Below are 23144 nucleotides of genomic sequence, written 5' to 3' on the forward strand. Positions count from 1 at the left end.
ATAGGAAAGCCATGGGCTTTCTCTTTCCTCAAATAGAACAAAACCTGTGTTCACACGAACCTAATCACCATTTCTAAAAGCCAGGCATTGCCTGGTGACCTAGTGTGACCTCTACCCTTACTGTGTTTGGCCTGAAGCAACTGCCTCAGCTTCTTGTGTCTCTATTCCCCAGGTTACAATCAGTATCTTCCTAGAGTAGCTTATGGCAAAAACTTGAAGACTAACAGGATTAAGTGACTCTGAAGAGGAAAAGTCCCCAGCTAGGAGAAGATGGAGAGTGGCAAAGGAAACATTCTGGAAGCCAGACTCTCCGGTGCTGACCAAGCCACTGATGTGCTTCTTAAATTCACTTTGCCTTTCTTTGCACTAGGCCAACTGTGTGTGAAAATCACTTTGGGAAATATTTGATGTGATTTTTTGAAATAATTTTAAGCTTTTGAGAAAACTAGAGACATACAGACAATTAAAAACTTGAAAGAAGACATTGAGATTTAAAAGGCTTACTGTCTTTACATTTTGCTCAAACTGGGTATGATTTCAATGCCAGCAATCTGTGAATTACCTATGTACATTGAGATAATAACTCAAATAACTAAATATTTAACCAAAATATTTACTTAGAGAAATATACTCAAAAATACTATAACTAAATCAAAGTAGAATTTTAACAAATTGTTCAGGTAGGCAGGAAAAAAAAAAAGAAAACAGAAATGAACATCATGAAAGAAACAGAAGACCAAAAAATAACACGACAGACTTATGTTTTATGATAATTACAATAAATATAAATGCTCTATTTCATTTGCAATGGCCCCAAACTGGACACAATTAAATGCCTCTCAATGCACAAAAAGTTAAACAAACTCTGGTATATTCATATCATGGAACACTAAAAAGAAACGTACTATTGACACATGCAACAACTTGAATGGGTCTCAATGGCTTTATTCTGAGCTTAACAGGGGCTGAACTTCAGAGATCACATTCTGTATGATTACATTTTTAGAATATTCTCTAAATGACAAAATAATAGACATGAAACACAGATGAGTGGTTGTCAAGAGTTAAGAATGATGGAGGAAGGAAAGAAATGTACATGACCATAAAGTGGTAGCACAAGAGATATCTTTGTGGTGCTAAAATAACTGTGTCTGTTGACTGTGGTGATAGTTACCCAAATCTACACATATGATAAAATGACAAAGAACTATGCATACACATGTACCAATGTTAATGTCCTGGTTTTGAAATTGTTCTATAGTTACATAAAATGTAATCACTGAAGGGCAGGAATTAAATGAAAGATACATGAGCCTCTTTGTATTATTTTTGCAACTTCTATGAATCTATATTTCAGAACACAATTAAAAAGAAAGATCTTATAGCCTAAATACAACAATAAACAGATCCTTGTACATCTATCTTCTGCTAATTTATGAGGCACTGTGGCAAGCTTAAAGTAAGGCTACCACACACCTAACCAGCCCAGAGCTGCAATTTCTCAACCATTCAGCAGAGTTAAGGCATTTTAGGCACCTTAACTTTGCTCAACTCACCCAATTGGAACTTACACTTATAAATGCAACAATGCAACCTAATCATATTTACTCAAATAAATAAAAGAATGAGCTTGAGAAAAATAGAAATAAATTGTTCATTGTTGATCTTTCCCTTGAGATTACTGGGAAAGATGCTAAAGTAAAAAGAATGCATGACTTCTCTATCTATGTCCTGGTTTTCCAGGCACAGGAAGGAACTGGGGTGGGGAACATTCAACCATGGGGTTGCCCTTCACCATTCCTGGGCTTTCACACACCTGCATTCCAACTCGGGTGTGTGGGAATGTGGCCTAGTACCTGCACACTTCTGGGGTGTCCTCATTTTGTTGAAGCTCATAGAGAAATGCTGAACTGAGCATTTTTCTAGAGCATCATGCAATGTTCCCAGTTGACCCCAGAAGCTTCCCCAAAGGTCACCACATTTGGTGCTGTGCTGGGATTGTGCCAGGCAAGGCAAACGATGGCCTTGGAAGATCCTGCTACAGTAGGGTCAGGTAGCCCCAATGGTAAAAATAACGACAATGGAAATAAAACCAGTACAGTGCTCGGTTGTCCTAGTCAGGGTTCAGCTCCTATTCTGTGTTCTTCCCTCTCCCCTTCCTCTTTTGGCTCCTTCTCTATTTGGAATAGAAACATAGAAACTTTCCCCTGTAGATGGAAAAATGTGTTGTCAGGCCAAAGACTGAGGTCATAATCACAGGAGCAGCTACACCATTGCTAAGTAATATCACATAATCATAAGAGGGGGAGCTTCAGAGACAAAAGGGGCTTAGCAAAGTGATGTTTGTCATAGTTGATGCAGCACTGTTCCAAGGAGAGAGAAATCCATGTGCTATTGGTGGTCCCTGGGAGTTCTCTCTGCATGCAGCAGTGGGTGGCCATCTGCCTCGATTCACACCTAGTACGCACACCCTTGTGATAACACAATCTTGACTCTCTGGGGAACCACACTCCCCTGAGTTTGGTTTATACTGCTTGGTGGGACTGACTTCACCCCAGAAGCTGGGTGACCATATCACTGTGATATGGCCAGTGAAAGCATTCAATTAGTTCTGGGATGGGCTTCAACCCAACTTGGGAAAGTAACATTCAATTTTAGGATTTTTGCTGAAATTATCAGGATAGAGCCTGTGGTATGTGGTGGAATTCCTATGCAATCAGCTGTCAATCTGGAGCTGTTGGGGCATTAATACCACTGGGTTGAGAAAGCCTGCCAAGAACGGAGCCAGTCCAAGGGGAACCCTCAGTAAGGGATGGAGAGCCACAGTTCCCTAAAGAGTCACTTGAGCCTACAGATCCAGCCGTGTATCTGCAGACCTCTTTGGCCTTCAGATAGGTGAGGTGATGAATCCTCTTTCATTGTTTCAGTAGTGTGAAACAGCTTTCTACTACTTGCACCAAAATAGTGCTAAAAAATCCACTATTTTTAGTGCTAAAACAAGATGATATCAGTATTAGCTAATATGTACAATTAGGGCTGTGCTATTGTCAAACTAGTGAACTATCCACTGCAGTCGGTCAATTGACACCCACCTCTGGTGACCCACTGCTACCCAGGCCTTTTGGACCATGGCCTACCATGGACTTCCCCACAATCTATCAACTAAAGTGTTAATGGTTAGCACAATAGGGAGCCACTGCTGGCAACCACCCCAATTGGTTTACTAAAGGCCATCAAGGACTCCCATGTTGCCAGGTTCAATGGTCATTTTCAATTCTTACCCTTCTCAGCCTATCAACATTTGACCACTCCCACCTTGAAACACCACACCTGGTTTCTAGGACATACTTCACACCTGCAGTTCCTGCTACCTTCCTGACCACTCCTTACTCTTTTTTTTGCTGGTTCTGTCCATGTCCTTATCCTCTAAATGTTGGTGTGCCCAGGGAACAGTCCTCAGACCCCTTTTCCATGTTCAAGTATTCTCTCGAAGATCTTGTCCACTCTCATGGCTTAAACACTGCTCCAAATTTACGTATCACTTGAATCTCTCCCTTGAACTCGAAAATTCATAGAATCAATGGCCTCCAGTATGGCTCCACCTGTGACAGATGTCTCAGAGTTCACATGTCCACATCCAAGCTCCTGGCATCCACTCCAGCCCACAGCAGCTCTTCCTATAGCTGTTCCCCTTTGATTTCTCAATTGCTCAAGCCTAAATCCTCAGTCTTAAGCCCTCTCTCTCACATGGAAACCATAAGTATGCTTAATTTGGCATCAAATACCATCAGATGTATCTTCCAAACATGTCATTAATCCATCCATATAACACCATCTTTGCAGCCATCTCCCTGGATTGTTGCAAGAGCTTCCCAACCAGTCTCCAGCTACTGCCTCTGCCCACTATCATTTGTTCTTGGCATAGCGGTCAAGGTGATTCTTTTCAATACAAGTCAAGTCACTTCATTCCTCTGCTCAAAACCCTCCAAGTCTTCCCATTTATTCAGAGTAAAAGCGAACACCATAACCATGAGCCTCCAAGGCTTGCGCCAACTCGCCTCTGCAAGCTGTCTCCCCTCTGCTCTCATTTGCACCCCAACCTGCATGCCCACCGCATCTTGCTCTTCCCTCAGCCTGGCATTCTCTAGCCCCAGTTAGCTTCACAGCTTGTTTCCTCAATTTGCTCATCTCAATTCTAACAGCATTTTCTAGAGGAGGGCTCCTCTTGCCATGTCAACTAAGATTTCAATGCCCATCCTTATCTACTCGGTTTTTTATACTTACCTTATCATTATCTAACATGCTATATAATTCACTCATTTAAATTGATTTATGGCTGTCCTCCAGAGAATGTAAATCCAGTAAGGACAAAAAATTTTTTGACTATTTTGCTTGTCACTCTGTCAAGCACATATCACAAGCAATAGATAAATAATTCTTAATGAGTTGGTGATACGCATTCCATACTTGTTATAAATATTTTAAATATTATTCCTGCAAACACCCCTCCTGCCTGTCCCCACATACTCCTAAAGAAAACCAGCAATCACATCCTTCTTCTTATCCTCATTTGTAAGTGAAATAAAGCACATGCTGATTTTTTAATGGTCTTCCAGAGAACTGGTAGCTGTTACGGGGTCCTGGGTAAGGGCTGTAAACATTGCATTCATTGAGAATATATGTCACAAATTCATAAATTAATATCTGACACACTCACCATAATACATTAATTTAGCTTATAAGTATTCAGAAACTCTCATTATAGGAGGCACAGGCCTGGGGTTGCTTGCACACCTACCCCCAAGGCTGTGCCTGGCTTGACACCTCTCTAGGCAACCTGCCTCAATCTGAAAAAGCCACCAAGCATGTGGGACTTTAAGTCTGTTCACAGAGGCTTAACTGGCAGAAGGAATATCAGGAGTAGAATGATGGATGTACAGGAACAAGAGAGAAAAATAGAGGGGAAATAGATTGCTATGATTCTTGCATGTAGGATGAGGCAAATGGAGGAAATCAAATTGAGGCCAGCACCATGCCCAGAGAGCACGACTGCCCTGCCATTACCTTAGATTGAGGGGGTCCTCTGCGATGCCTTTCCCCTTCAGGCTGGGTTGGAAAGAGCAGAAGCTAAACAAAAAGGGAAGGGGTAATTTTATTAGCAGAGTTAAGACCCTTCCACCTCCAGTAGAAACATTTCTAAAGGTCCAGAACCTGGATCCATTTTTGACCCTACTTGGCCCCATCCTGCCCCTCCTAGGTCATGAATACTAGGCCTGAGTGTACCTCTGAAGGACTCCTTAGTGTCCTGGCCTTGCACATTCTAGCCTTAATAATAACAGTGACAACGATGAAATCATAGTCGCTCAGGCAATGTGTTTGCAGTACCTCCTGGTGGGGGAGTGGGAGAAGTGTTGGACAACATTGCCAATTTCAACAACCTCTGCTGTGAGTCCCAGAGTGTCACCTTGGGACAAATGCCATTTTATTGTAAGACTCCTTAAGGAGGCTGAGGTGTAGTCGTAGGGTGATTGTATTAGGTCACAGTCATGGCCTAAGCTATGGCTATGGAAGACTTCTAGGTCAACTGGGAAAACCTTTGGTGTGATATACATAAACTGCGGGGGGAAATGAATCCAGTTTGGCATTGCACTGTGTAGTCTAAAATAGATCTTGAAGAACATGTTAGGTGGCAATCTAACAGTGGCCCTTGAAAGAACCTCATACAAAGGATCATGTGAACAAAAAAAGGTCCTCTCAGGGTTGGGTTGGCACACAGAGCCCCTCTTCAGGTGTTGTTTTTCTCTGCTCTGGCCTGGCTTCTTAGCTACAGCTGCTGGCCCGGGCGCTGCTGGCCCTGGTGCCAGTTACTGGCCCGGGCCAGCAGGAGGTCAAGTCATTGATAAATAATTTTGAACAAATTGATGGTACCTTCCATACTTATTACAAATATTTTGACTATTATTCTGGGGGACACCCCTGCCCTGTCTTCAAATACTCCTGAAGAAAACCAGTGACCACGCCCTTCCTATCTCCGTTCCGAATTGAAATAAAAACACCTACTTCTCCTACATTGCCCTTCCAGAGAACTGGTACCTCTGAGCACAAAATGGGGCTCCCGGGCCAGTGGGGTCAAGTCTGCCTCAAAACTTCAGCCCAAAGTAGAGTAGAACATAATCACTCCTCCTGTTAATCCAACCTCTGTGGGGTCTGCTCATGATAAGGAACTTTCTTTTCTGTCTTTTCTAGATTCTCTACCCATCAATGTGTTTATCCCTTTAATATTAATAAAAATAAATACTTAAGGTATTAAGAACTTATACACTGCCTTAGATTTTTTAGATTGATTAATCCACATGGAGAAAGATGAATAGCAGGCTTCTCCCTTTAAGAAAAAAGATGTTCAATGCACACATGAGAAATCAATTGTTTGGAATTCCTTCCAGTGAAATACGAAATTGGACCAACTAAAATTGGCAACTGGGATCAAACAAAAAAAATAAATAAATAATAAGCCAAAAGGATTGCTTGGAAAATTAGAATATAAAGCCAGAAAATGTTGGAAGGCCCATTAAACAGTCAGTTTCTTAACTGTTACATCTGCATGATTTTTTTCTCCTTCAGTCATTACTGTTCTAAACCATAATAGAATAATCTTCCGTCCATAACAATGGAGCCTGAATCCCAGGACGGAGGGAAGGATCTTCTTTCTCCTCTGTCCTTTGACCCATGACTCAGCAGATCTGAGGGCCAAGAAGTTCTTCCTCATGTCTCACCCAAATCCTGATCCTTGTGAGCTGGGAACACTTTTCCTGAGAACAGAGCTGAGCGCTCCCTGTTTCTCATCTCTCAGGTCAGGACAGTTGGCTCAGAAGGATGATTTTCACTCCCTTACCTTTTGCAGGCCTCATTCCGATCACTGTTGTAAAAAACCAGAAATTTGGAATGTCCATTTTGGAAGAAGATCTCCAGGGCAATGTCCTGTAAAAAGAAACCCTTCTTTACTTCTCCTGCTCTTTCCTAGCTTGGAGACACTCCAGCGTGACAGAGCTGGGCCGTTGGGTCTCTGTGTCAGGCAATCCTTCTAGTGAATCCTAACGACCTCCCTCAGATGTGAAGATCGTGGTGATGGGGTTGGGGTGGGTGTGCAGAAGGAGGGGGAGGACAGGGGGCCTGACCACAGCTCTTTGGTTGAAGCAGGCAAAAGAGACCCACTCCCGGGATGAGCGAGGAGCAGATGAGGGAGGCGCTTTCACCTCCAGGTCACGGGCTTCCTAAGTCAGGGGCCACTTTACCAGAAGCACTAGGGGAGCTGCCTGGGTGGGTGCAGCTCTCAATGGGCAGCATCTGCAGACAGAACAGGCTCAGGGCACTCTGAGCCAGTTTGATGTGGTCACGCTGACATAACAATGCTGTAATCAGGGGTATTTTGTTAATACCTAAATAAAATCATCAAGATTTTCTTTCCTTTTCCTTTCTTTTTCTTTTTTCTCTTTTCTCTCCACCTTTCCTCTGTCCTCCCTTCTATTCCAAGCTATAAAAATTACACACTTGGAATAAGGGGAAGCGTTAGTCTCCATATGGGATAAGTCTCAGGGATAAGCTGGGGCCCAGGGGCAAGAATTCCTAGGGCTGAAATGAGGGTTAGAGAGGGGTGAGGCCTGGATGGGTAGCAACAGAGGGGGTGAGGTGAGGGTCAGACTCAGAGCCCCACTTGCATCTACCTGGCTGGGAGTGAGTTCTCAAAATCCAGCTCATTAAGGTTCCTGCAACAGAGAATAAGTATTTGCAAGGATATTGCAAATTCCCTCTTCTTTGCTATTGGACGTAAGTTTCATATTTATTTTTTTCCTACAGATAGAAATGTTTTATAAACAATGTTCAAAACAGAAAATGAATATAGAATGTATAGAGTGTATAGTTTACCCTGGCCACCTTGAGTGCCATGTTCTGCCTTTCTTCTGGAAGAATCCAAGGCTGGACTGAACTTGCTTGCAAAGCTCCCACCATGCCAACCCTACTCCCCTTGGCAGCGTGCACATGTGCGCACATGCACACACACACGTGCACATGCACACACACACACACATCCACATTCCTGCTCTGACTTCCACCACTCAGGCCAACCAACCATCTGGAAATAATCACCACATACTGGGGGAAAAGAAACTCACATACTCACAGCTATTTGCTACCATCGATCACCTGTAAGATGGATGTCATCATAATATGTAATTCTGAGTACCTGTAATGTGTCCCCAAGTGTGCTCAGGATCGTAAGTGTGATGGGGGAGGACAAGGCACAGCCTCTGCCACCTAGGGGCAGGGATGCTGGGGAGGTGCCCAAGGGAGCCCAGTGCGGCTGTATTGTCCAGAGCCATCAGGGCAGGGCCACTTCCCCCCTTTTTGCGGGCTCTTGCTTCTCACAAAGGAGTTCATCCAAAATGACAACCAATGACCAGACCTTCAAAGCAGTGGTGAAGGAGCAGGGAGGCTCATTACAGGCTTGGACTGAACTGCTGGCTGCATCCTTGTGGCTCCCCTAAAAGGCCTCCTGAGCTTTGGCTTCAGAGAATAATTATGAGGCCTCTGCTGGAAGTCACCTAATGAATCAAAAATCTATCCCTGGAAAGTGAACTTACAAATGGAAGGCCCCTGATTAAGTTCATCTGGGATAAGCTCTGCCCCCCGACGGCCTTTGGCACCAAGGGACTCAGCAAGATGGATGAGGACAGGCCCTGCCCCCACAAGTGGTCCCCAGCTCCTCTCCACGCACTGCCACCCTGGAGGCCTTGTGAGTGGGAGCACGGTTTTGCCAGTGCTGAGGCTGGGCTGGTAGAGGTGAGATGTGTTTAGGTCACTGGTGGCCTCTGAGTCTGTCCACCTCCCTTTGCCACTGTGGTGATGCTTTTAGAACAGCAATTCTCAACCTGTGGGTCGCGACCCACAGGAACTATATTAAAGGGCTGCAGCATTAGGAGAGTTGAGAACCACTGTTCTAGAAGGAGCAGTCTATATGTGAGGACAGATGAGAAACAGGAGGTTGTGAGCAGCTCATGGCTGAGCCCTTGCTCTGAAAGGGGCCCCCATCCCTGCTAAGTACTTGCTGTGCCCTTGAAAGCATGAGGGAGGGGGTCTCTGGGGCACCTGGTTTGAAGGGTTGTTGGGAGGTCTCTGAGCCACTGTGTCTTGGAAACAGACAGGGGCTTGGAGATGGGGGAGCACCCTGGGAATGCCGGCTCGGTGGAGAGGCCCAGAGCCTTGGTCATCTGCTCCACCATGAGGCAACGCAGCTGCACAGCCCTGCATTCTTTCATTTCCAAGGCAGCTCTGGGCATACCAAGGGCAAAACAAAGAAGAGCTGTGTACTCAACCACATAGTGAGAGAGAGAAAGGGCCAGCACCGGGGGCAGACTAGAGAGAGGGTAGAGAATCCAGAGCTCCCAGCTGGGACCAGGACCAACAAAAGCCCAGAGAATTCACAGGTGTGTCCCTGAGGTCCCTGCGCTGTGCACAGGCACAAAGAAAGGTCACAGAAGTGTGTCCCTCAACAGCACCTAAACCATCTGTCCCATGAAGACGTGACACTCCCTCCTGCCCCTCCTGGCATGTCAGTGCCCCTCCCACATACCTGCAGGAGGAAGCGGGCCTGCCGGAGCTCCCTCACGTCGCTATAGCTGTGGCGCTGGCACGAGTAATGGTCAGAGGACCTGTCTTTGCTGCACATGTTGAAAATGAATGGATCACTGATGCTGGAAAGAAAATAAGATGTGTAGGAAACCTGTTGGACATCTGCAAGAGAGGGCGGCTGGCGGGTTTCCTCCTCCTTCCCTCGGCTCCCCCTCCCCCCCACACACACCGAAATTTCCAGGGACAATCAAGAATGCCGTGGTCACTGCAGCCAGTGTGCCAGCGCCTAGCCACCTACCAAACCCTTTTGGAGTCCGTGCCTGTGCCAGTTCTGGCACAGGGCCACTGACACATGGGGAGCTGCCCTGTCCTTGAGGAAAAGGGTGGGGTGTCAGCCTCACCAGGCAAGAGCACAGTTTCCAGGACAATGTTGACAAAGGATTCATGGGGTAGGGGTGGTGGTGGGGAGAAGGCCCCTGGTTCTTTAGAGCAGGTGCCAGCAGACCCACCTCAGGAAAGCTAAATGTGTACAACATTGCTGAATTCCCTTCTCAGAAGGATGTCAGTTTCCAAGGCAAGTTCCAAAGTACAAAGTTCAATCACTAACGCCTGGACTTCACGGACCTTGAGCATGCTGGCAAACCTCAGCCCGGGAGCCTAGGAAGGGCTGCTATATCCCTCCCTGGGAGGAAGAGGGGAAGGGCGGCTCCTCCGTGTCCAGCTGGCCCACTGTGAGCATGGACTTGTGCCCCCAGTGGGTGCCCCTGCTGGGCGCCTGGGAAGCTTGCCCTTGTGGGTCACAGCAGGACCCCCTCACTCAGCCCCTGCACAGCTGAACTCCAAATGTGTGATCTTTGCTTCTTCTCAGGACAACCCTCCTGGGCCCTCTGCTCTGAGCCATGTTGTTGCAGGATGGATCAAATACAAAATGTGGCTTTGGTTCTGGATGCTTTGCCAGGATGCTTTTATGCAAAGTTGCTGCTGGCTGAGGCCCTTTGTCCGTTAGTGATACCTCTATCTGGGTCTAAGTGGAGCTTCCCCGGAACTTCTCAGACTCTTAGTGAGGCCAGTGCTGATTTTCCTTCCCACCCTCAGCTTTGGTCTAGCAGCATCCTCCAGGTCAAGATCCTGGTGGGAGTGACACAGGGACCCCTCAGTGCTCCATAGCCTGTGCTCATAGCAAATACCTTCCACACCTGAGGTACGCATTTGGCTGGTCTCTCTCCCCTGCTGACCATGTAAAGGCACAAGCCTCTGTCCATAGCTCCATGTCCTCTGCATCTTCCTCCAAGCTCTGGACATGTCTGCTGAGTGACCGTCATACTCCATGGCCCATCAAGCACTGCCCTGTCCAAGGTTTCGTTTGATCCTCTCAGTGACTCTTTACTGAGCAGATGTTACTGTTATTCCCATAGTGAGGAAATGGCATTGCAGAGAGCTGAGACTTTTCCAAAATCATGTAGTCATTAGGAGCTGGGACTTGGATTCGAACCCATGACCTCCGACCTAAAACCCAACCTCTTTCCAGTACGTCTTTTCTCCCCTGAGGTGGGAAGGCTCCCTGGCCTTCTCTGAGCTCTGCTAACTGCTTCCCTCTTCTCAGTTTGCCCTGTGCTGACAGACTCTGCAACTGGGACTCTGGGACACTGAGGACATGAAGAAGGATGCTCTGAACATGGCTTGTAGGAAGAATGACAGTCAATGTTCTCCCGCTTGTAGGAAGTGAATAACCACACAGGGCATGAAAACTCACACAGACCCACCTCAGGAAAGCTAAATGTGTACAACATGCTGAATTCCCTTCTCAGAAGGATGTCAGTTTCCAAGGAAAGTTCCAAAGTACAAAGTTCAATCACTAACGCCTGGATATGGTTCCAATGTAACATTATTCACACCACTGTGGCTGGGTGTCTCTGACAATGCTACATCCTACTTGTTCTGAAAAACAAATCAGAGTTCAGGCACCCACAGTTCATGGGTAGAAAGGGGCAGCTGGTCCATGTTTTCCTTTAGGTAGAGCTATTGCCATAGTTCACACTTCTACAGCATAATAGCTGCTGTGGTAGATGACAATCGCCCAGATGCTCATAGTGTAACTCTGAATATCCTTTTTCTTCCAGAGGTTTAATCCTGGATTTATTCTGGATTATCAGCATGTCACTTGAGTAGGAACCTAACTCCTCCTTACCTCAGTTTCATTTGTGATGTGATTGAATTAGTAATAAGGCTTCTTTTCTTTTTTTTATAATAGACCTTTAAATTCCAGAAGCAATGGTGAACAAGGGCTGGAGTCATTTTCCCAGATCTCTTGCCATTTTTTCCTGAAGGGTTGCAAGAACAATATACAGAACAAAATCTCTTCCTTTCTTTGAGCATGGTGAAAGGAGAGGTCTGGAATTTGGATTTCCTTGTTATTTTTTTCCAAGAAGTTTTATTTGCTTTGGCCATTGTGGTTTCATCCTTAGGGTAAGAGCCTCCTCTAATGACTCCCAGTGATCCTACCTCCTGTTATTTATGTATAATATTCTTATTAAGGAAATCACAGTAAGCTAAATGATAGCTGTGACATTGGTTCATCTGGGGGGGGTTGGTAGTAGAAGTGGATTTAGGAATAAAACATGATTTGATTTGCCCCACATTTGAAGCCATCTGATTATGATCAGAATTACCCCTAGAATTTATACCTAGAAACATTCACTACATTATAAAATCTTTCCTTAGCCCACATCTGACTCATCTTTCTATACCTATGGAGAGTCTACCATGGTGCCTAGCATAGGGTAGATTTTCCGTAAACATTTGTTGAATTGAATTAAACAGAAAAAGTGATGCCTGATGGGGAGGAAGTGTCTGATTCAATGTCCCCTATCACAAAGGGCCAGTTGGATGGTTTGGTTTCATGTCCAATTGATCAAATGCTACACTTTATCAGTTTGACCATCTTTGTTAGGAGTAGAACCTTGTCCTCCAAAACAGGTTGAAATCCTAACCCCTGGTATCTCAGAATGTAACAATATTTGAAAACAGAATATTAACAGACGTATGATGCTAAAATGAGGCCTGTAGGGTGGGTGACCCCTAATTCAATGGGTGTTATTCTTATAAAAAGAGGAAATTTGGACACAGAAATAGACACACAGGGAAGATGATGGTGAAGGCACAGGCAGAAGATGGCCTGTGCCCGAAGCAAAGCATCTCCAAGGCAAAGAATGCCAAGTGTTGCCTGCAAACACCAAATCTGGAGGAGGCAAGGCAAGATTCTTCCCTAGAGTCACCAGAGAAAGCGCGGCCCTGCCTTGATTTCATACTCCTAGCCTCTCACACTATGAAAAAACATTATTTCTATTTTTGTAAGCCGCCTCGTTTTTGTAGTAGAAAACTAATATAGTAAACTAATATAGCCACCCTAATCAGCCAGGAAGGAGACCCACTACAAGAAAAAACTAACCTTCTCAGAAGGTTGCCAGTTTCCAAGGAAAGTTCCAAAGTACCAAGTCCAGTCACTGATGAGGAATTTGCACTGTTCTCAAGTTTGATTGGGGGTTATTTTTATGGTACATCAGAGAGCCTCTTTTAAGGTCTAATGCTCAACTATACTCAATTTGATAGCAGTCTTTTAGAGAAACATTTCAGGATTGACTTAGCTTTATTTGTAAGTGGCTTATTTATGTATCTTCCTAATCTCCATGGTCAAAAAAGGACTTAATCCGCATTGATCTGGTGTGATCTAATGGCCCGTCTCTGAGAACAGCATCTGTAAGAGTGCCAGTACTTTCTTAGGGCAGTAGACAAGACCCGGAGAGAAAACACTGTCTGATTAGCAAATGCTTCTTGGAGGTATGGTGACTAAAATTACCTGTGCAATTCTCAAGTGATATTCCAGGGAAGTAACTTGTTCTAACTGTATTTCTACTTGCATTCTAAAAAAGTATGTATTCAGACATGGGACATCTCCCTTGTTGTCGCGAATCAAGTGAGTCCATACAGCCTGACCACTGGGCTTTATTAAAAGTGCAGATATAGTCCATTTGATAATGATTAGATGCACCTCATAAGCACATTTACTTAATCAATAAGATCTTGTCTAACACAAACTCAGTCTAAACCAGAGGTGAAGAGTGAAGCAGTTGATTATGGAAGTCATCACATGGGCATGCCATACGTAAAGGCACAGCAGAAAGCTTTCATCAGCGCTCAGAAAGGCAAGTCTGCAGGCCCGTTGTCCTTATTGATCAGTATCAATAAAACATGAGCAATAAGATGGGATGAGCGAGCCAAGTATTAATTATGCTCCTCCTGCCTTGGAAAAGCACATAAGACTCACAGCAACCGGTGAACAGTGAACATTTGGTATGAATAAAAGATGGAAATTAGCAGAGAGAAAAATGCCAAGCATTTTAAGGCATTTTGATCTCAATCAGAGGAGGGTAGACTGACATCCAGTCTTCCACATTCCTTCAGCTCTTGCTTCCTGATATACAGAGGCTGGAAATGGTATGACAACTAGGACTTAAAATTCTTAGTTACCGGCAGATCAGACTCTGAATCCTCTGCCAATAGCTATAACAGTGGCTCTCAAAGAGTGGTCTCAGGTCAGAAATAACATCAGCATCAACTGGGAATCTGTTAAAATCTCAGGTCCTACCCCAGAACAACCAAATTGGAAACTGGGTTGGGGACAGGACACAGAATTCTGTGTGCTATCAAGCCCCCCAAGTGATATTATGTCAGCTAGTGAGCCACAAAGCTAAAAGGTTATCATGTCATTATCTGAACCTTAGCTGACCAGAAAGGGGAAGACTTATCTCTTCATGAAGAAATCTTCATCTAAATGTCTTTAGAAGCCACAATGAAGTAAAAACATACAACTTGACAACTGGACTTTTGGCAAAAGTGCAAACAAACACGATCAATTTGACTTTGAAGACTGTTGTAAAAACACAAGAGAATTGATCGATAAGAGCTGATAAACCCAAGTAAACCAAACACACTTGATCCTAAGAAAGACCCAGAATTTCCTGCCAAAGCCCTTCCTCTGGTATTAATTAGTGTGAAATAGACTTTTCAAATTCCTTCCCAACTCTCACTCCTTCTGCAAGACCCCACATCTTAACCCCTTTCCCCCCTCATCACACCAGTCCCAGGACATCTCTGCAAGGATGAACCCCAGAGAGTTCTTCCATTATGTATATTTTGTCCCATGATCATTGTGTGCTCTAAACACTTTCTAAAAGAACCCATTTATGCTGTTGATTGCACGCATGTGCCTCAGAGTGAGGGGCAGCGCTTGTTGTCTAACATAGAATGAGGAACCAACAAGTTACTGAGTGAATAAACTGATGCAACTGAATTCAGTCACCCAAAATAATCTGAAGAAAGATTCCCACATCTCGTGGTGCATTCCGTACTGGGAGAGACATGAGGAGCTGCCACATTGTTACCCAATCCAGATTTCAGCTCTGGGAGCCACAGTCATGGATGGCCCATACCTGTAGGTCCTTCTGCTTTATCTCATTGCTCAGTTTTAGGTGGGGAGGAGAGTGGGGGCATCCGGGAAAAAAGAATAGGGCTCAGGGAAGAAGCTGATGGGATCAGCGGGGAACTCACTTGGATAAGCAGTGGCGGGTGCAGTAGACATCGCCCATGGCAGACAGTGTGAAGTTCTCACAGAGGTAGAAGTGTTGGTGGCCAAAGAGCAGGACACCTTCGGAGACCAAGTGGCCCTGCACAATCACCAAGGAGAACTTCTGAGTCACCTGGGGAGAGAGAGCACCAGAGTCAGATAGTGCAGACTAGAACATTCCCATGATTCTTATGGATTTTACATTTATTTATTTATTTATTTATTTTTGAGACAGAGTCTCACTCTGTCACCCTGGGTAGAATGCCATGGTGTCATCGTAGCCATAGCAACCTCAAATGCTTGGGCTTAAGCAATTCTACTGTCTCAGCCTCCCAAGTAGCTGGGACTACAGGCACTGGTCACAATGTCCAGCTAGTTTTTCTATTTTTTAGTACAGATGAGGTTTCACTTTGTTCAGGTTGTTCTCAAACTCCTGAGCTCAGGCAATTTGCCCACCCTGGCTTCCCAGAGGGCTAGGATTACAAGGGTGAGTCACTAGGCCCACCTGGCCCCCATGATTCTTATGGAAAACATGGGAGCAGTGACCAGCCATCCACAGGGCACTTGGTGGTGGGAGCAGTGACTTGCAGGAATGACAGTGCTGTTTACCCAGATCTGTACTGCTCTTGACAGCCTATCTGGCACTTTTATAGCCAACACCCAGAATTGGTGCTTAATATAACTAAGCCTAACCCCACCCCTACACCATGATGTGAGGGTGAGTGCTTATTGCTGTATTAACCATATTGAAGTCCTTTCTGTCACTGTAAGCCCCTCCACAACCATGCTCGACATTCCACAGTTAGCAGTGAGGGAACTTTACAGGTACAAGGAATCTCCCAGTTACAGAGGAGAAGGAGGCTGTCCAGGGACCAGCTAGTCTAGACTGGCCAGGACTAGAATTCAGGGCTGCCTAGAATCACAAGCACCAAGACCAGCACTGTAAGGCCAAGGCAAGGGTGTGTGCAAGATGCACAGGGCCCCACCCAGATTCTTTCCCTTGGACGGACGCGTGCATCTTCCAGCTGCTGGAACTGCCTCGGCTGAAGTGAACACCGAGCCTGAGTCATGTCCCCTCCCCGGTGGCAGAGCTGAGACCACATGAGAGTTGTACTTCTCCATCAGCCCAGCCCTGTAACCCTTGTGTCTAACAAACTTCCTACATGCACATTTCTGGTTCCCCGTTAGCTTCTCAGGAATCTGACCTGTGACAATGTCTCGGTATAATCCAGAGTAAGTCCTTACAGGGAATAAATCCCTAAAGAAATAAGCAAGTCAGAAAATGAAATAGAGGTGGCAGCCTGAAGGGGCCAAGGGTAAAGCCAACATTTTCTCAGGGTGATTTTGTGCTAGTTTTAGTTACAGAAAATCAGAATAAGTGTTTTTGGAAGAAAAAAAAAAGAAGAGGTCCCAAGAGACGAGAATCTCAGCGAAGATCTGTCAGCTGCTGAGTGGCACAGACTGGGACTGAGGCTAAGCTCCCTGCTCACCTTGGGTGCAGTGATGAGGCCACTGTGGAGAAGCCTGAAAGCACGTCCTAGAAACCAATTATTTAACTCCTACACCACCCAGGATGCATGAAATCCTGAGCCAAAGCCAGAAAGCAAAGATTCACTGAGGGCTTTGTTTTAAGACAAGCATTAATTACCAGGATCCAGGGCAAGTTAGGGCTGAGCTATTTTTCCTAAGTGGGAAACCAGCCAGGAGTCTTTGCTCCTATCACCAAGCCTGCTTCAAGCAGCTAGCTCTCTCAGCCTCTACTGAATCTGCTTTGCTGGCCCTCAATCCACCCTCCATGCCAGAATCCTAACATGGACTCATCTAATTTCATTCACTCATCTAGACGATCATCTGTCCAGCGGCTGTGGACTCCATGCCAGAGTCCAAGCCAGGCTTTGGGGATATAGAGTAGATAAGATAAATGAGAATCCTAACTCATGGGGCTTAAAATTCAGTGGGGGGGATTTTCACCAATAAAACTATTTTTTAACCAACAATCTATTACAGACTGTGATGCATGCTAGGAGAGAAAATCCTAGCCTTGCATGTGTCATGATAAAGCACAGAGGAACTTGAAGAGTTCATTCAGACCCTGTGACTCAAAGTATGGAAACAAGACAGCTATGGAAAAGCTAGGAGAAGAACATTCAGTTAAGAGCCCAGAGGCACAAAGGGAAGATCTATGGAGCAAAAAGAAGGCCATGGGTATGAGAGGAGCTTGGAAAGTAAGAGTGCTCCCATCAGGGGGCCTTGGATACCTTAACAAGGCCACTGATAATTTTATTGTGGCTGCAATAGAGAGCGACCATGTCCTGAAAGGTGACACTGGCTACTGGGCAGAGAATAGATTAGAAAGGGTCAGGAGAGGAAGGAGAGTGCCCAGTCATGTTATTTCAGTGGTGGTGGGGTGATGCCTTGGATGAGGTGGCGACATGGGGAAGGGGGAAGTGGGTCTATCTAGACAAGATGAAGAATTGACAGGAGCTGGTCCTCGAGTAACTGCAGAAATCCATGAAAGAAAAAGGAAATAAAGAAACAGAGAGATGAAAGGAAGACGACAGAGAGGAAAGGAAGGAAGGGAGGGAGGGGAAAAAGAAAAAAGAAGAAAGGGAAAGTAAGAAAAAGGATCAGAAGTATTGAGGATAAATGGACTTGCTCAACTGAGGGGAGTCCTCCCCTTTCTCAGAAGAAACCACTTCCTAATTCTATATGAGCACATTGTACCCCATAAATGCATTCATTTTTACATGATCTGTGTGTTTATGGTTTAATAAGAAAAAAAGAAACCACCATCACCACTTTATTCTTTCAAAGAGATTCTATGAATACCTAAGTGCATTCTACACATATGTGTATTCTTTTGTTTTACGCAAAGAACGTATTTATATACTTACTGCTCTGTATCTAGTCTTTTCCCTCAACAACCCATCTTGGAGATCCTTCCAAATCATTTCTTCCTGAGTTGTCTCACTCTTATTATTAGCTGCAGACCATTCCCTTGCATAAATGTACACAACTTACTTGACTGATCTTCTGATCTGGGTTGCTTTCGGGTGTTTTGATCTGACAGGTGATGCTGCAATAACCATCCCCCTAACACACAAACCAAATTTGCAGGATAAATTCCAAGAGTCGGAATTGCAGGTCAAGGGTGTGGTTGTTTTTAAATTCTGATAGCTATTGTCAGATTGCTCTCCTGCAAGGTCACACCAACTTACACATGCACCAGCCCTGTTCAAAAGGGGTTGCCAGTCTGTGAAAGCTTTTTCTCCTATTGTACCTTTTACAGATGACACTCAGAGGAGACTCCATTCTCAAGTCCATGTGGTGAGATATAAAGCCGGAGTGCCAGCCCTAGCCTATATGTCTCCAAAACCTCTCCCCTCCCCATGACACCAGGCACCCATCACAACTCCGTGGTGCCTGCAGCAGGGTCTCAGAGGACATGCCTATGATCTGGTGCTTTCCTTTGGGGAGACTTAAGTATTAACCAGAATAAACCAAACCTCAAGAAGAATGTCTGGTGAGAGCTGGGTTAATAGCTTAAAAATTGATTCTGCTAGAAAATAAATGGCATTTTAAAAACAGGAAAATGAACCCAAGTGAACGATTACCTGCTCTTACATTTAAATTAGCCCTGGGAGGGCTCCATCCCTAAGTTTATGATTAAGAAATCCCCTGTGCCATGATTCTATTGATCACTTTCAAAAGAGTAGAACTTTGGCTTCACAAGTAGAGCTTTTTTAAGATCAGCTGGATGATATAGCATCATTCCTGATGGGTGGATAACCAAGAAAGCAGCCACAACTAGCTATGCCCGGGCTGAAGTTAGAGGGTGTCTCAGTCCAGTTGCTGTTGCTATAACAGAATCTGCAGATGAGGAAATTTATGAGGAAAATAAATTTAGTTGGCTCAGTGGCTGGGAAGTACAAAAGCCATTGCTGGCATCTGGTAAGGATCTTACCATAGACGAACGGCAGAAGGCAGAAGCAAGCACACAAGACAGAGATAGAAACGTGGCTGAACTCATCCTGGTTATCAGGAGCCCACTCCAGGAACTAAGGCACGCCTGCCATGTGCCATGTAAGTCCATTCATGAGGGTTGTGTTCTCATGGCCAATCATCTCTTAAAGGTCCCACCTATTAATACTGTTACAATGGCAATGAAGTTTCCAACACACGAACTTGGGGAAACACACCCACAAAACAGCAGAGGGGCAACAATCCACCGGAACATCCAGTGACAGCTCACACCCCCACGTTCTCCTGCAGTCAGGTCTCAGTGGGCACGTCTAGAGAAGGGAAGATGAACTGGATGCTCTCTGAAATCTGCAACAGTATTACTAGTCTGCAATTCATGGCAACACCCGAACTTAAGAGGTAGGAAAGCTGAGCCCCAGAGAAGTCATTGGGGGTACCCAGTAAGAGATCTGGCGAGGTGCCCACTCCTTTCATCTAAGTACGGGGTGAGTCTGCTGCAAAGAAAGCTTTAGCCGGGGTGCCAGTCATCATCTGCTCCCTTCCTAACCTTCTGCTCACCTCGGCCAAGCTCCCAGTACGTTCTGTTAGCCCTGGCCTATGAAATAGTAGTGTTCGCATTTTTCAAACAGCACAGATCACTGAGAAAAAAAGTGAAGTATTAAAAAAGCAAGAAGGTATATAAACAACACTATGTCGGCTACCTATCAATTCTGGCACCTAGTCTTTCTACCCTGACCACGTTCAGATTGAGTATTCAGTCATTATAGTAATCAAAGAAACAAATATTAAAACAATAAGAGACAGTATTATATATATATATATTATTTTTTTTAATTGGCGAACATGAAAAGGAACATAACGTCTGGATCTCTTTACATAAATGCCTTCTCAGTTTGAGACGAGGAGCAGGGATGCCCCCTGCCTGCCTGCACGTGCCACTTTCACAATGAGCCTGCAAAGAGCCATCCTCCTTTGCGCGCAACACCTTTGCTCTGTTTGGTTGCTTCAGTGTAATATGAAACATATTACAAGTCCCAAGGGCTGTTCAAAGCACTATGTTTACTATAACCTGTGTTCACTAAAGATCTGCACATCAGCCATCGATTGAAACTGGAGCATCTTTCTAGCCAAGATAGCTCTGACTATTATAAAACCAGGACTTCCGGATCTTGGGCATTTATCCAAAACATTAGTATGCACGAGAATCACCTGAGAAGCTTTATAAAATTCACATTCTCAGGCTACATCCCCAGAAATGTCAACTCAGTAGGTGCAGAGTAGAGCCCTAGAATCTGCATTTTATTTATTTTATTTTTTTGAGACAAAAATCTTCCTATGTCACCCTCAGTAGAGTGCTGTGGCATCACAGCTCACAGCAACCTTAAACTCTTGGGCTTAAGCCATTCTCTTGCCTCAGCCTCCCAAGTAGCTGGGACTACAGGTGTCTACCACAACGCCTGGCACTTTTTTTGTCGTAATTGTCATTGTTGTTTAGCAGGCCTAAGCTGGGTTTGAACCCACCAGCCCTGGGGGGGTATGTATGTGGCTGGCATCCTATGAACTACGGTTGCCAAGCCATAGAATCTGCATTTTAATAGCAGCCCAGAAGATGCTGACGCAGGTGATCTAAAGACTGTACATTGAGAGACTGAGCCGTGGGCCCCACTGAGGCTGAGAAAGATAAGGTTTCACCTGATCTCAGCATATGGCTCATAACTTACCCATCCTTTTGTTCATTTATTGAACAGATATGCATTGTTTAGCATGGCCCCGTGTACTAGTAGGCACAAACAGAAATAAAATATGCCTTTAAGATGTTTGTAGCCTAACAGGGGAGAGGGAGAAGAATATCAGCTCTCCAGGCCCAGTGGGAAGGGGAATCACAGGCCCCCTGGGAGCACAGAGGAGGGTGCCTGACCCAGACTGGGGTGGGAGAGGGGCAGAGGTGACATCAGAAAAGTGGTTCTGGAAGAGGTGTCCCAGAGAAGGAGCCCCAAGGCTGGGGCCAGAAGATCAGAAACAGACAAGCAGAATTCCCAGGAACAGAGTTTTGATCTAGCAGGACATGTCTGGGGATTATAGGTAGTTCTGTATAATTAGAGTAAAAAGTCAGATGTGTGTGCATTTGCTGACATGTTTGTGTTCATGTGTGTTTATGCATGCTCACACGTGTGCTCGTGTGCACGTACAAGGGTGAGTGAGGACAGTCCAGTGATGCTGCAGGGCCATCTTAGGAACAACCTTATGGTGGGTTCAAACCTGGCTTGGGCCTGCTAAAGAAGAGTCTCGGAGATTATTAAGCAGGGATGACACACACAGTTTGCATTTCAGAAAAGTACGGCGATTTACCCACATTGAAAGTTACTACATGGAAAGGTTAACACCTCTTTTTACCTTCTACAAACAGGTTCAGCTAAAAATACCTGGAAAGAGTTTGTGAGAGATTCTACTCCTTGCTGACCAGAGCAAAAATATCTCCATTTGAGCCGGTTATTTCCACCAAGGTCAAACTCATATTCTATATTGAGTTTGTATGAAAAAATATCAGATGTTTAATTTTTCATGCAATGAAAGGGAAAACAGCAAAAATAAGCCATCACTGGAGTTCTGACCCTGGAGTGGGTCTAGGAGCTGCATGGAGGGTTACGTGGGACCATCCTCAACCACGCAGTGATTGACATGGGCCCATAATTAACAAGCATTAAATCAATCACTCCTCATGTTCAACAGAGCTGTTTACACAGAAATAGCTTGTGGTTTTGGGAATCATTAATCAATAATGCAAAGATGGCACAGAATAATTGAATAATTACTGTCCCAGGTATCAGAACTCTAATATACATACAAAGAATTGAGTTAGTCTGCAGCCACCCTGGAGCCTCAGGCCTGCCAGCTTCCCCCAGGGCTGGGGCTGTGCCTGTAACTCCAGAGCCCTCTGCCAGGGTTGGGCCAACTGGATGCCTGAAGGTGGTTATGCCCTGAAAAGTCTCCTGGACCATGTGTACAACAAAGACCATAATGCCCAGTGCTTCAGAGATGTCAGGGGGAGGAGGAGCCAGGAGTCTGTTGTCAGAGCATGGAGACACACCCACCAAGCTTCTGTCCTGGGCCTGCTTCACTTAGAAATTTAGAGAAAGCAAAAAGCCCACAAGGACTCATGGTGACATCTAGGAAGTCCCAGGTTACACGTGATGCTACAAAATGTCTCAGTGTAGGTCAATGGTATAAGCCTGGGAAATGCAGTGGGTGACTCCTGCAAGCACACACATGCACACATGCACACAAACACCTACTGTGGGGAAATTTTCTACATGTTTGATGGAACATATTCAAGGTTCAAAAGTCAGTGCACCCATCCTATCCTGCTCAGCTCCCAGTTCTTGTTTTTGACAAAAACTTAATGGGCCAGGGCTAAGAAAGGAGAGCAGGTGGGCATGTGTTTGGCAAGAGAGTCCCAGGCAGAGGTAGGGTGTTGGTTCAGGACCTGGAGGCTGCCTACACCAGCATTAACCTGAACAGGTACAGGGGAAGCACATGGGCCAGGGGCCACGTCACCATGCCCAGTGGGGGCAGGCTGCCGAGGGATAGGGATAGGGTGATGGAGAGTTTAGGTAATTTGTCCAACACAAAGAAGTGGAAAAAATTGAGAGGGGGAACAACCATGAGATCGGAGAGAGAGCTCTGAGATCAAATGCCAGCAATCCTAGCCAGTAGACACATGGGGCTCTGTTTTTGTCATCCATTATAAATAATGGAAATGACAAGGCACAGGGTCACAGTGAGGCCAGAGGAGATATTGCACGAAAAGCCATAAGGAAGTGCTCCTGACACCCAGCTATCAGCAATTTTGTGAATAGTAGCAACAAATAGCAGAATGAGGTTCTGAGTCCAGGCTGCGCACTTCCCCCTGTGC

The 23144-nt window shown here is 45.2% G+C and overlaps 1 protein-coding gene across 2 annotated transcripts in view; it reads right to left on the reverse strand.

Moving 5' to 3' along the window:
* Positions 1–23144, reverse strand: part of WDFY4 (WDFY family member 4) — a 296529-nt gene that overhangs the window by 63230 nt on the left and 210155 nt on the right. For both annotated transcript variants that reach the window (XM_053584972.1, XM_053584973.1), the window contains 4 exons: positions 15235–15383; positions 9629–9749; positions 6893–6978; positions 5065–5127 (listed from right to left, as the gene is read on the reverse strand). In XM_053584972.1, coding sequence (XP_053440947.1) covers positions 5065–5127; positions 6893–6978; positions 9629–9749; positions 15235–15383 — 419 coding nt within the window. The remainder of the gene's footprint in view (positions 1–5064; positions 5128–6892; positions 6979–9628; positions 9750–15234; positions 15384–23144) is intronic.

Source organism: Nycticebus coucang, chromosome 3 (assembly GCF_027406575.1).
Source record: "Nycticebus coucang isolate mNycCou1 chromosome 3, mNycCou1.pri, whole genome shotgun sequence".
Classification (NCBI taxonomy): Eukaryota; Metazoa; Chordata; class Mammalia; order Primates; family Lorisidae; genus Nycticebus; species Nycticebus coucang.